Source organism: Crotalus tigris, unplaced genomic scaffold, assembly GCF_016545835.1.
Source record: "Crotalus tigris isolate CLP2741 ecotype Arizona unplaced genomic scaffold, ASM1654583v1 scf7180000024316.1084291, whole genome shotgun sequence".
In the NCBI taxonomy this organism is placed as follows: domain Eukaryota; kingdom Metazoa; phylum Chordata; class Lepidosauria; order Squamata; family Viperidae; genus Crotalus; species Crotalus tigris.
Genome location: NW_024100488.1, coordinates 387,353 through 400,810, shown reverse-complemented (window position 1 = coordinate 400,810; position 13,458 = coordinate 387,353). Strand labels below are relative to the sequence as shown.

The 13,458-nt window shown below is 49.1% G+C and overlaps 1 protein-coding gene across 5 annotated transcripts in view; it reads right to left on the bottom strand.

The window, feature by feature from the left end:
- Positions 1 to 2,889: 2,889 nt before the first annotated feature.
- HIF3A (hypoxia inducible factor 3 subunit alpha) overlaps positions 2,890 to 13,458 on the bottom strand; it is a 41,247-nt gene continuing 30,678 nt past the window's right edge. For all 5 annotated transcript variants that reach the window (XM_039325141.1, XM_039325142.1, XM_039325145.1 and 2 more), the window contains 4 exons: positions 12,395 to 12,780; positions 11,983 to 12,094; positions 11,774 to 11,879; positions 2,890 to 10,616 (listed from right to left, as the gene is read on the bottom strand). In XM_039325141.1, coding sequence (XP_039181075.1) covers positions 10,465 to 10,616; positions 11,774 to 11,879; positions 11,983 to 12,094; positions 12,395 to 12,780 — 756 coding nt within the window. In that variant the 3' untranslated portion in view covers positions 2,890 to 10,464. The remainder of the gene's footprint in view (positions 10,617 to 11,773; positions 11,880 to 11,982; positions 12,095 to 12,394; positions 12,781 to 13,458) is intronic.

Below are 13,458 nucleotides of genomic sequence, written 5' to 3'. Positions count from 1 at the left end.
CGCGGACTAGAGCGCCGCTTAAAAGGCGGAGCGAGCCTCAGGATAGGGCAGCCGTTTAGGACGGGGGCTGTTCCGGGAGTCCGGATTGGCTGCCTTGGTACGGCGGAGGGGTTAAGAGCGGATGCGATTGGCGCATCAGAAATCCTCCGCACCTGCCGAAGTAGGGGGCGGGGCCTCCTCGGGTAATTGGGCGTGGCCTGCAATGGTGGGCTGTTATAGGAAAGGTGTCAAAGGAGAAAGTAGCAGTGAGTATTAGTGATGACGAGGATTAGCCAGGATCACCTGCAGGCAATATTTCCCGGTCAGGCTGTTCTTTCTAGTAGACTAGAGTTAAGCGAGCTAAGCCATGATTAGTTCACTAAACCATGATTGGCTGGTTAATGTTAGCACGCTAAGCCATGAAAGCATGGTTTAGAAAAGGAAAGGAATGCGATTTGTGCAATTCCTACAGTAGCGGTTTTTTTCAAACTTGGCCATTGGAAGATGAGTGAATTTCAACTCCCAGAATTCCCCAGCCAGCTATGTTGGCTGGGGAATTCTGGGAGTTAGTCCACTCATCTTCCAGTGGCCAAGTTTGAAAAAAGCTTTGTTTTAGACACCCATATTATTTCTCCGTTCTTGCTTTCTCTTCATTCTTCATTTTTAATAGCATTTCCAATTTTCTCCCAGCTTGGGCCATAAATGAAAAGGTGGCAATTTCTTGGATCACACCCAAATCTGTATTTAAACACTCTGTTGCATGTAAACGACGATATTGGACCTGCTTTTTCACCGCTGAATTCTTCTAGATCTCTCAAGTAGACTGCTTTAGAAACTGGCAATCCTCCCTATTTGCTTTTAGCTCTTCAAGTCATTTCTGTTAAAAGGGAGCTCCGTAAATTGGGGTGAAAATGTGGGATATCCAAATCTGCTCTTTTCAGAAAGTGTTTAGTTGGCTCCCTTTCTCCTAGAACAAGCTGCTCAAGTGGGTAACTTGGCTTTTGAGCATCTTATGCTGTGCTTCCTCAGCTCACAACCCTTGTAATTTGAATGGATTTTACATTCAGGACCATATACACACAGGGCCTTATAGACAGGGAACTGATATATAGGAACTAACTTCCGTGCAACCTGACTATCTTTTAATGTGTTTTTTTAATCTTTCCTTATCACTTTGTCACATCTGATGACCGTTACTTAGAAGTGATGTTGAATAGCTTTCAGGTGACTTAAAGTCCTAAGTATTTGTCAACTGGAGAATTTGTTTTGTTTCATCGTTGTAGGACAGGGATCCTCAAACTTGGCTCTTTTATGATTGGTGGACTTCAACTCCCAAAATTCCTGAGGAATTCTGGGAGTTGAAGTCCACCAGTCATCAAAAGGCCAAGTTTGAAGACGCCTGGTCTGGATCCAAACCTGCAGTTTCATCAAAATGGCCGACTGAGGAATTCTGGGAGTTGAAGTCCACATCATAAAAGGGCCAAGTTTGAAGACCCCTGTTGTAGGACTTACAGGGAGCAGAGAAAGGCAGTTATTATTGTGTATCCCATCTTCTGTGCAGAAAAAAAGGGAAATACTGATGTTTATTTCCATACTGAATTCACTTCACTCCCACTACAGGGGGTCCTTGACTTAACAACAGACTTATGACGGGTTTTTTCACACTTACGATCTCTGCAGCATCCCTGTGGCCACGTGATCAAAATTCAGATGCTGGGCAACTGACTCACATTTAAGACGGTTGCTATGTCCCAAGATCACGTGATCTTTTGTGACCTTCAGACAAGCAAAGCCAGGTTCATTCAGCAACCAGGTTACCAACTTATCAACTGCCGGGATCCACTTAACCACCGTGGCGAGAAAAAAAAATCAACAAATGTCTTGCTTAGCGACAAAAATTTTGGACTCACTTGTGGTCGTTAAAAGTCGAGGACTACCTGTATAAGGAATTCAGTTTCTGAAGAGGTGACTTAAATTGCCTGCATTTTTGCTTCGCTACCACTGGGTGGGGATAAAACCCTTAAAAAAAAAAACAGATTTGGTTGTTTGATTCCCTGGATATTTAAGCTCGTGGAGCAGGTTAGAAAGGATCACCGCCATCATCATATCATGCATTGACGCGCAGCGATTCCTGGTGACGCTGCTTCTGCCCTGTTGCTGGGAAGACAAGACAGTCGGTGCAGAAAAGGATCCTCCAGATTGCCCTCTTCTTTGAGTGGGACAATTTTCCACTCTTACCGATCAATCGGTACCTTTTGCGTAGTGTCGCTGTGTGAAGTTGAAGCAGTTATTCAGCTGGGGTTGTGTTCTCATCGGCTCCACGGAAGCGCCAATGTTTGCAGCTTCCTCGGATGCTCAGAAGTTCAACCACAGAGGGGAGAGAGCTGTCCAGGGGCAGACAGGTTTGGCCGTATTTTGCGTCATATCTGGGGCCTCACTGGCCGTCAGGTCCGGCCATCAGGAAGGTGGACTTTAGAATTGGCTTCACGGGATTAGAAGGCAGGTTATTTCCAGAGAGTGTTCTGATTAATGCGGTAACCCTACCCATTTTTAAAAACTACGTTGCATCTTCCACCTTTTCCTTAACTACAAGTAGTCTTCGACTTACCACTTTGTTTAGTGACCATTCAAAGGTACAACGGCACTGAAAGAAGTGATTTAAGGCGGGTCCTTGCTCTCACGTCATCCAATCAGGTGCAGCTCACTTAACGAGCACCTGGCTTAGCCACAGAATAATGGCCCCAATATGGAGGCACGTTGAGGACGACCGCTTTTGTACATTGCTTCAACCAAGGTGCCTTCTGCTTTTTCCTCTCCTCCCACCTGTCCTCCAAAGGGGTTTCTTTTGCTGGCCCTTGTTATTCTCGACTCTTCCAAGACCCAATACACAATACACGCAGACAAAAGTCCTTTGCATGTTACCAGACATATTTTATGTTTCACAACAGTGATACATACAGACATAACAGGGGCCAAACCTGATCCCGCCACAGAGAGGGGGAGGAATTAACCATACACAAAGATAGAGGAAATAATAATAATTATATATATATATATAAAATTATATATGAACAGATCCCAAAGCTGTTAAAGACGCTGGAACCTCTTGCCCAGTTTCTCCTTTGAAAGAGCCTTCCCCAAAGGTCTTTGCCGTGCCAGCCAGGTTTTCAAAGGCAGGTCTGGTGTTCAGCCATAGGTTTAATTTGGCAGTATGACTCAACCTTGCACACTTTAAGAGGGGTGGACTTCAACTCCCAGAGTGCTGTGCGTTGAGGTCCCCACATCTTAAAAGTGGCCAAGGCTGAGAAACATTTAAGTGAAGAGGTTCTCTGCCAGCTTGAGGTTGGTTGAAGATTTTCCAGGGAAATTACCGTCTCTCAGATCTCGGGGTGAACAATTTCAAAAATACTCACCTGCATCAATTGCTCAAGGGCAATAAGAATTTAAGAGAGGAGTGGATGGGGAAAAAATGGCACCACCTCCCTAGTGGGGTGTATCTAAGAGAGCTAACCTCTACTTCAACCCAATTGTCCCAGTCAAAAGGGAAGACCCTCCTTATCTACACTAATCTGACCTTAAAACCAAGGTCACTCTGGATTAACGTGAACTCCAGGTTATAAGTTCAATTCTGTTGACACTTTGCCCCTCTTTATGTCCCTATTTGACTACCAGGGCGATCTCCTTTCTCCCTCCCAACTTCTAAAATTGTGTTTTTACTTCTTTAGTGCCTTTTAGAATGCACGGGACTTCAGCCCTCGTGATCTAGGCTGGGCTGAATAGGGATGGTAAAGGCTGAAGTTCCACACATCGTATTTTGTGGGGCCCTTGGTGATCTCTGAGCTTGGTGGCTTCTTTGCAGATGTTTCATATCCAAATTAGGTAACATCATCAGTACTAGGAGGACTGTAGAGCAAAGTCTTTGGAGAGCGCGCAACCCCACCTCCCTTCCAGCACTGATGATGTTACCTAGTTGGGTCATGAAATGTCAAGAGAGCACCAAGGAGCTCACAGTTCAATCCTGAGCTTCAAATATTCTCTTCTATCAATATTATCAGATTTTGAAAAAGTAGGCTCTACATTATTAGTCACCGGCCTCTAATCTCTAACCCGTTTGCATAACTACATGTTTTCAAGAAAGCTGCCACTAACGTGTTCCAAAGTTAATGTTCCCGAGATGGCATAGCATGGATTCTCAGTTTATATTGATTAAACCTGAAATCTGGTTTCAGAAAATGTAATTTTTAGGTCTGTATAATCGGGCGTGACCAAGCAAATGAGCCGTGATCTGCTTTATAGGACAGGTGAGATAATGCTGAACCACCATGCTGAACCACCAATAACTCTAACATTGTTTTGCCTGGTGTTGTATGATAAGCAAACCTGGCTTAGAAACAAATTACTGACACCCACCATCCCCAATTGGGAATCGACGAGGCACTTGAGAGAAGAGCCCAACGATAGATGTATACTCCCAAAGGCTTGTAGGACAAGGAGAGAACATCATCAAGTCTTCGCTTTGGAGGACTCAAGGATGCTGGGCCCAACTCTGGGGTGTACATCCAGATTGCACAGGGCACCTGGCCAGGTAACTGGGCTTCATTAGCATCAAGATAAAACAAGGGTCTTCTGGGCAGATCTCAAAGTTTGGGACAAGAGAACGTTGAGCAGGCTGAGCTTCAAGGAGACCTGTCCACCAGGGAAAGCTTCCCCAGAAGACAGCTCCAAGACCTTAATTTATCAGTGCTGGCTGGCACGACAATATGGGCGAAAGGCAATGTGTGTGCGTAAAAGTGGTGTCCAGAAGAACAGGAGGTCGTGTCTCTGGGTGGTAACGGTGTACAACGGGTGGTCTTCCAGAGACCATTGAAATTTCCCTCTTCTCAGTCTAGGAAACGACGGTGGGAGGTGCAGCCTGTAGACGGCAAGTGGGTCAGCCTGCTGTACCCCAATCTCATCTACTTGGTACCCCTCAGACTTTGGAATATTTGCTACTAACGTTCCTAGCCAGCCTGGCTAGAGCTGGCCGAGATGGCAGAAGACTAACCCATCTGGAGAGCCCTGAGTTGGGGAAAGCAGATCACCTGGTCCCCAAAGTGCTTTGGGTTAGCCCAGGGGTTCTCAACCTTGGCAACTTTAAGACTTGTGGATTTCAACTCCCAGAATTCCTCAGCCAGCAAAGCTGGCTGAGGAATTCTAGGAGTTGAAGTCCACAAGTCTTAAAGTTGCCAAGGTTGAGAACCCCCTGGGTTAGCCCAAAGGTGTTTTCCCCCCCGCACACACAAAAGGCAACTGATCTTCCTTAGGTTTTTTTTTTGGAAAATATTTCGCTTCTCATCCAAGAAGCTTCTTTAGTTCTGAACAAGCTTCCTGGATGAGAAGCAAAACATTTTCAAAGACAAAAAAAAAAAAGCAAGTCTAGTTGCCTTTTTTTTTTAAACACCTTTGGGGCAACCAGGATCTGGAAGATGGAGAATCTCCACAGACAGACTGCTTTGGGTTCGATGACACCCATCACCAAAGGGAAGCAACCACTTGCTCCCCACCACCCATCGTCCACCCACCACCGAGGAGGGAGCCTCGTGGCTAGCAACTGAGCAATTACAACCAAAGAGGGGTGTTTTTGGGGGGCACACTGAGCTGCCCCCATCTCCAACTCTTCTGAAGGTCTCTGGAAGAGCACCCGTTGCTTTTCCCGGCCAGGGCAGACTCCAACAGCCCAGGGGGTCTTTCGGTGGCGGTTCTGCTTTTCAAACAGACCTCCGAAGAAGGGCCGAGACGGGCAAGGGGACTTAGCACCACTGCCTCTGGGTCATCTGGCGGCGGGGGGGGAGAGGAGGATGTGAGAGAGCACAGCACCACGGCACTTGGGCGGCATCTGCCAGCCTGAGGTCAGATCTCCGTCGGGATCGGGCGGGTGGTCGGTCACCCTGCTCTTGTTGGCTGGCAGCCGTTCCAGGCGACTCGGAAAGGGGACGAGAGCACCATGGCCACAACGTGGTCTAAATTCAAGGAGTAACAGAGCACCGTTGCTCGGGGGGAGAGCTTAGCACCAAAGGTCGCAGACATTACACGACGCGTCCCCAGAAGTACAAACGGCCGCAGCAGGCGAGAAACGTTCCCCTTGCAGGCCAGGAGGGGAGGGTTGTGGACACGGGCGCTGGCCCAGGCAGGGGAGACCCAGAGACACCAACCTCTTGCTCTTCCTATCCCAAGAGGAGCTGGTCTGCTGGACAATCAGAGGATAACCGGGCAAGCGGTGGCAGCGTCCAGCTTTGGGGCAGACGATCGGTTAAAAAGCTACAATTCCTATGATAACAGCAAACCGGCAACGGCAACAATAATCGGAGAGAACCCTCATTTTCCCACTAGGATCTCCAAGAAAAGAAAATGGATTTGGAAGGTTACACGATACAAAGAAAGCAAAATGGAACAGCGGACAGTCAGTGGAGGCAAAGATGCCCCTTTGCTCTGTGGCTGGGGGTTTAAAATTAGAATCCTAACAAACTCAACAAAAACAAGAAGAGAGAGAGAAAGAGAGAGAGACATCTTATCCTGCGTTCTTCACCTGGCTTTGAAATTCTATTGTTCTGTGCGTGTTTGTCAAGTGCGGCTTTTGAAAAAAAAAAAAAAAAACAACAGCTGCCTGAGCCAGTTGTGGCCCGTCGATTTGTGAGATTGCGCGTGCTTGGTGTACTGCATTGGTGTGTGCGTTTGTATCTTGGTGTACACGTCGGTGTGCGTGAGAGCTTGGCTCGCGACAAAAGGGAACAGTCCGAGCTGGTAGGTCCAAGCGGAGCAGGTTCTCCTCACAACCCCCTTCGGCCATCTTCTCTCGCCTTCGGATGAACCGCAAAGCTTGCAAATCCACGACAACGTCGGGAAAGGGGGTTGCGTGCTCCGTGGCACCGAGGTGGGATCTACCTTATGCAGACGGTCTGGGAATTAGCCACGTTCTCCCGTTCCACTGTGCCACTGACCACAGTCAACGTTCACTTCTCAACCGGGAGACGATTGGAAGGGGCTGGATTCGTGTCAGCTCGAGTTTTGCAGTGGCAGCTGGTGAAGTTGTCGACGTGAAGGCACGGGTGGACAATGACCGAGGCAAAGGTGGTGTCCAGGGCAGGGCTGGCCCCTCTTAAGACTGCGGTTTTCTTCGCGGCTGATCGGGAAAGAGAATGGGGAGGGGGGGACCCTCCGAAAGAGAGCTCACCCGTCCCGTTGCCACCTCGCGAGGGGGCAAACCCCGAAATTTTTGCAAAACGGTCATTCCCCGGCTAGGTGGGAGCAGGCCCCCACTCTGGAAAACATGGGCAATCGTGCGTGGACCGTGGGCCAGGACTTGCCTGTCCTGTGTGAGCCCATTAACACCTGTGGATGGGGTGCTCCCCCCTACTGAGTGTCCCCCCACGTGTGTGGGGGGAGGGGCAAAGAAAGCACCAAGAGGGATGAGAGAACTTGGCTAAAAGTTCTAAAACTATGGAGCTTCTGAAATATAGGCCTTCTGGAGCTGTTATCTAGCGGGGAAACCGGGCCACTTCTGCTACGGGAAAGTGGGGGGTCGCTCGGTTCCTGGTCAGCTAAATGACCTTACTCAGACACATGCACCAACGGGATACACACATACACACCTAAGGGAGGCATGAGAAACACTGGTTGTAGCTTACACTGTCTCCTATCACTCAGTTTTCCTTATTTATTTTTTTTAAATCCAAAGGATTTGCACAGGATGGGTGGGAAGCAGTGAATTGTGCAGGTGAAGCCTGGTTTGGGACCGGGTGCAAAATCCAACCTTTAACATGCAAAAAGCTGGTCAAAGTTTGCTGTTAAAGTAGCAAGGCCGAGGGCTAAGCAACTGAGGGATTTATATATGTATATATATATGTGTGTGTTTGTGTGTGTATCTATATAAAAATGATAAAAACAAAAACAAGGAAACTTGTTTTTTTTTTTTTCTAAACTGGGAATATTGGGGACCTCCCTCCCAGCCCACTGCTAAAGGTATTTAGTAATATAACATCCCAAGGGTTGCGGGGATTTTAAGTGCCACACAGAGAGGAGAATTTTGGTCAGTGTCTGATGCAATTCAATCAAGTGTTTTAAGCTTGGTTTAGGCTTCTGTATCACTGCACATCAGAGAACATGCCTGCTAGTCGTTCGGAAATGACGGCGTAGCTGGGGCACTTATAATTCTGCAGATGTTGACGTCCTGAAGCATGTGCAGCTCCGTACCACACAGAGTTGGGATTTGGGAGGTGTGGGCCTATTGGCAACCATCTGCAATCTACGCTTACCTATCCACCCCGTTTGCGGCGTAGATACGTGCTGATGCCTACGGGCAGTTGCCAGCAAGTCTAAATCAAGCTTTACTCACTGGGATAACGTTACAACGGGACTTACACACTGGCCAACATTCTCCTTCCTGGGCCAACTTTCAAGATTATGTATTGTAACTGCAACCTCTTTAATAAGTATTAAAGCTTTTGGGGGGGGGCTTCTGGGGACAAGAGGGAAGGTGAATCGATATTTTGATAATGTCTGTTTGTCCAGTACAAGTGGACTTGCAGAATGGAAAAGCAGCTCGTTTTTAAGCCCGAAGGAGAGTTATGCAAAAGGCTGATTTCTAAATAATGGAACTTGGTGATTTCATTTGAAAAACCATTTTCCATACGAGCCAAAAGAGAGTTCCCTTTCCACGCTGCCAATCAGACTGCAATCAACTTGAGTTGAAATTAACGTAAACCCACTGAGCACCATGACAATAGCTTCTAAGTAAAACATTCATAAAATCGGGCTCTAAAAAAGTTGGGTGTGATTCCCACACCGCCCGTCTTTCAAACTTTTTCAGATGGGTGGACTTCAACTCCCAGAATTCTGGGAGTTGAAGTCCAACCCATCTCAAAGCAACCAAGTTTGAAAAACATCATTACTTCGGATGAAGTTGCCCTGGATTTAGCGCAACTTACTTCCAAGTAAGCCTGACGGGTGAGGGTGAGGGAAATGTCGATTCCCCTTTCGTTAAAGTAGAAAAAAAAAAGTGATTGAAATATCGACAACAGTGTCCTTTCTAACAATGGATAACATTTCATAGCACCGGTTCAAACTCGCTTAACGAAAAGCGTTTTTCGTTATCAAAGATCTTCGCGGCAGGCCGTCCCTCCTGAGGTTTAAAAACAGGATGGCCGCTCTCCTCTTCACCGCAAAAAGCTTGTCGTGGAAATGGTCTTTTTTAAAGAAGTGTCAGGCCACGCTTTAAGGCTCCTGAACATTTATCTTCAGATTTAGGACTTTGCAATCCCTTTCTAGGATTTAGGGTTTTGCAATCCCCCCCCCCCGTTTTTCTGGAAAATTTTGATTACTGGCAGTTTCAAAATATTGCATAGGGGGATATTGAGGGGGTTGTGGTTTTTTTTTTTTTTTTTGGTTTTTTCCTATTCAAAATTTTCAAGCTAGCCAGTTTTCCCCAATCTGGCTGTTTCCAGATGTGCTTTGGCTGCCAGGACATCTGGCTGAGTCAGGGATCTGCTGGCTACATGCAAAACTCACCTGATGATTGCTTGATAAGGGAAAGGTGGCATGCTTTTTTAATTTTTCTTCTTTTTTTTTTAATCTGAGTTTTCTTTCCAGCTTGCTTTGTTTCTACATGGCATCCAATTCCTCTGCACCGAATGTGGGCAGAAATGGAGATTGTAAACATAGATTGATCTTTAACTAGGCCCTGAGAGGGCCGAAGCACCGCTGTTTCATTCTGGGGACTGATTATTCAGACGTTGGCCATCTTAAGAGGAACGATGTCCTCTCAGGAGCAGAAGCTCCAAGGAGATCTGGTTTTCCTTTCCAAATGGCAGACCTTGGTTTGAGGTCAATGGGAGGCACCATGAGTATTTGGGGGGAGTCGCAGCGAGGCGTCCCCCGAGAGGCTAACGGCGGATGGTCATTCTGTTCTCAGAGCAGGTCCCCCCACTTTTTTACCTCCCTCAAAGGGGTGAACCCTTTTGCCCAGGAATGGCTGATCTCACAGTCTGGGCGCATGCTGAAGGGTCTGTCCCAGCAAGCTGAGGACAGAGGAGAAGATACAGCCCCCCATGGGTTCTGAGGGGCAGCTGCACCCCTCTTTCTCGTCCGGGGGATCCCTCTGTGGTGCTTTCTCTTCCTCTGGGGGATGAAGAGAGCAGACCCCCTCCATGAATCGATCCCACTCCTGGCCCCTTTTCCGGTTGTTCAAGAACATTCAGGTGGATAAGCACCAAATGGGGTGGCAGAGCCTTCCTCCCTACCGTCTACGGAGGGGAGAGGCTGCTGGGGAAAGGAATGGGACTGAGATAGGAAGAGTCCTAAGAACGCCAGTGGAGGGTGGACGGGCGGGGAAGAGGGCCGGGAGGAACCCCTCCCCGAGGGCATTTGGTTGGATTTGGTTCCGGGTGTCCCATCTGCAGAGCAGGAGTGTGGGATGAAGGTGTGGAGGGGGTGGTGGTCAAGGGCGCCACTTCAGGTGGCCTGGTCCAGCTCCACCAGGAGCTCCTCCCCCAGCTGGAAATGCTCTCCACCACGCCCGGAGACCTCCTCCTCGCCATCGTACAGGGCCAGCTGGGAGAGCGCTGGTCCGTCCACCACGAAGGGCAGCATGTCTCCTAAGAGGCCTGGAGGCAGAGAGCCGGAAGGGCGAGAGAGAGGTCATCAGGAGCTGGGGCCTTCCTTTAACGCTTCCCCCTCAAATCTGGCCATGGTAAGATGTCTTGAGACTGTCGGGAAAGTCCCAGCCAGCAGAGGAGGAGGAGGCGTCAAGTGGGGAACTAGCCTTGAGTCCTTGCACAGCTGCAAGGGGCATAAGGCTGACTCCACCTCAATTCCATGGGCGCTTGTCTAGCGGATCCCAAGGGAAGGCAAGCAATCTGGGCAGATTCTTGTAATATAGGTAGAACACAATAAAGCTGCTGACTTGGACCTTCTGTGAGCGGATCCAGCTTCTTGCGCCTGACAAGACTATATCTCTCAGGATTCACAAGGATGCCCTTGCCAAACATCAACTGGGCCTCTTGCTGGTATCCCATGATCGATGCTAGAAGGGAGTAGGCTTCGTTCTCTTTTTAACTACCAAGAAGAAAAGATCACCGCACCCACGCTGTCAGAGTCAGCCACTGGTATATAAAAAAGAGGGCAAACCCCACTCCCTTCCACCACTGATGATGTTACCTAGTTGGGTCATGAAATGTCTGCAAAACCACCAAGCTTGGAGAGCACCAAAGACTCCACAGTCGTCCTCTTCTTCTCTTCCTCTCTTTCTCAAGCCCCTCTCCCAGCATTGAGGATAGTCCCTAATTGAGTAATAACACATCTGCAAGAAGACCTCCTCCTCCTCCTCCAACCGCCCCTCCCTTCTAGCACTGATGATGTTTCCTAGTTGGGTCATGAAACATCTGCAAGGAAACCTCCAAGCTCAGAAAGCACCACGGACCCCACAGTCCTCCTCCTCCTCCACTCCACAACCCCCCCCTTCTAGCACTGATGATGTCACCAGTTAGGTCATGAAACGTCTAGAAGAAAACAACTAACCTCAGAGAGCACCAAGGACCCCACTTAACTCTTAGGAGCCAAACGGGACATGGGAGAGATCCACCCAAAGAGGTAAGGATCAGCTTTATGCTTTTTCTCCCATAAGCAGCTGCCTTCAGGGACCCAACACACGAGAAAGTTCCTTCAGGACTGCCAGGTCAAAGGGACAGGCCAGGAGTTCTGTGCTGACCCCACCAAGCCTTGTTCACACAACCTCTCAAACCCAGACCCCCGTGGCACTCACCCATGGGCTCCTCCAGGGCCAGCAGCTTCTTGCCCAGGGCTACAGTGCCCCCGCAGCCCCGCTCGGACCGGGCATCCAGACACTCTTCCACACTGAGCAGAAAGCCCTGGAAGAACAGGTTGTCTATCACAAAGGAGTCTTGTGTGGACGTCAGCGGATGTGCCAGCTGCATCCTGGGGCCTCTCCTTCCCAATGGATGGGGCACCTACCAGGCTAAGCGAGGGCATCAGGAATCCCTCAGCCTCGTGGTTATGGGCACGCTTGGGGGGACTGGTTTCCAGGAAGAGATCCCTCTCTTCATCCAGGCTAATTTCCCGAGCCCTGTTGGGGGAAAAGCAGAAAACTTTAGCCAAACACGGGTTCAAGCTGGGGTGTCCGCCGGGAGGGAGGGTAAATGAGGCGGGCTGTGCCACACAATCCAAAGATGAGCTTCTCTGAAAACAAAATGGCTAATGAAGGCCATCTATTTGAGATCAATGTTTCTTAACCTTGGGGAATTTTTTTTAAGGTGAGTGGACTTCAACGCCCAGAATTCTCCAGTCAGCCACGGCCATATTTGCCCGGGAACAGAGCTCATCAGCCACCCTACAAATTCTGACCAAATGAAAGTCGCTGCCTGACCTCTTTTTCCCGCCCAGGGGGGACCTGTGGCCATTCAGACCGGCCCCGTCCTGCACAGACTGGATCTTGACCGACGCCACCATCTCCACCATCTGGCCTTCTCCGCAGGGCGAGTTGGCCAGAGATGTCTCGACGGGACGGCCCTGGCTCAAACTGCTGTCGCTGCCCCAGCGGGGAAGGGTGGGCGCTTCTGGTGGGCGTGGAGAGACGCCATGGAAACTTCGAGACCGAGGCCTGGGAGGGGGCGAAGCGGGCCGGGCTCCTGCCCCCGCCGGATCTCTTCGCTTCTCGGCCAGCCAGGGCGGGTGGTCGGTGCTGCTGAGCTGGAAATCGTCGTCCATCGAGATGTATGGAGCCAGCATCTCCAGGTCGAGGCCTTCGTAATCCTGCAAGAGGGAGCAGAGAGTTCCCAGTGGAATTGGGAGCCAGGCAGAACCTAGAACGGTTGCAGGAATTGGGAATGTCTAGTTTAAGATGTTGAGACTCTAGAAAGAGTACAGAGAAGAGCAACGAAGAGGATTAGGGGACTGGAGGATAAAACATATAAGGAACGGTTGCTGGAATTGGGTATGTCTAGTTTAACAAAGAGAAGGATGAGGGAGGACAGGATAGCAGTCTTCCAGTATCTCAGGGGCTGCCCCAAAGAAGAGGGAGTCAAGCTCTTCTCCAAAGCCCCTGAAGGCAGGACAAGAAGCAACGGATGGAAACTCATCAAGGAGAGAAGCAACCTAGAACTAAGGAGAAACTTCCTGAAAGTGAGAACAATTAATCAGTGGAACAGCCTGCCTCTAGAAGCAGTAAATGCTCCAACACTGGAAGTTTTTAAGAAGAGACTGGACAGCCATTTGTCCGAAATAGTGTAGGGTTTCCTGCCTGAGCAGGGGGTTGGACTAGATGACCTCCAAGGTCCCTTCCAACTTTACTACTACTACTACTATTATTATTATTATTATTATTATTAATAATGAAAAGAAGGACCTTGGGGGAGAAGGGGGGACAAGATAGCAGTGCTCCAATATCTGAGGGGCTGCCCCAAAGAAGAGGGAGTCAAGCTATTCCCCAAA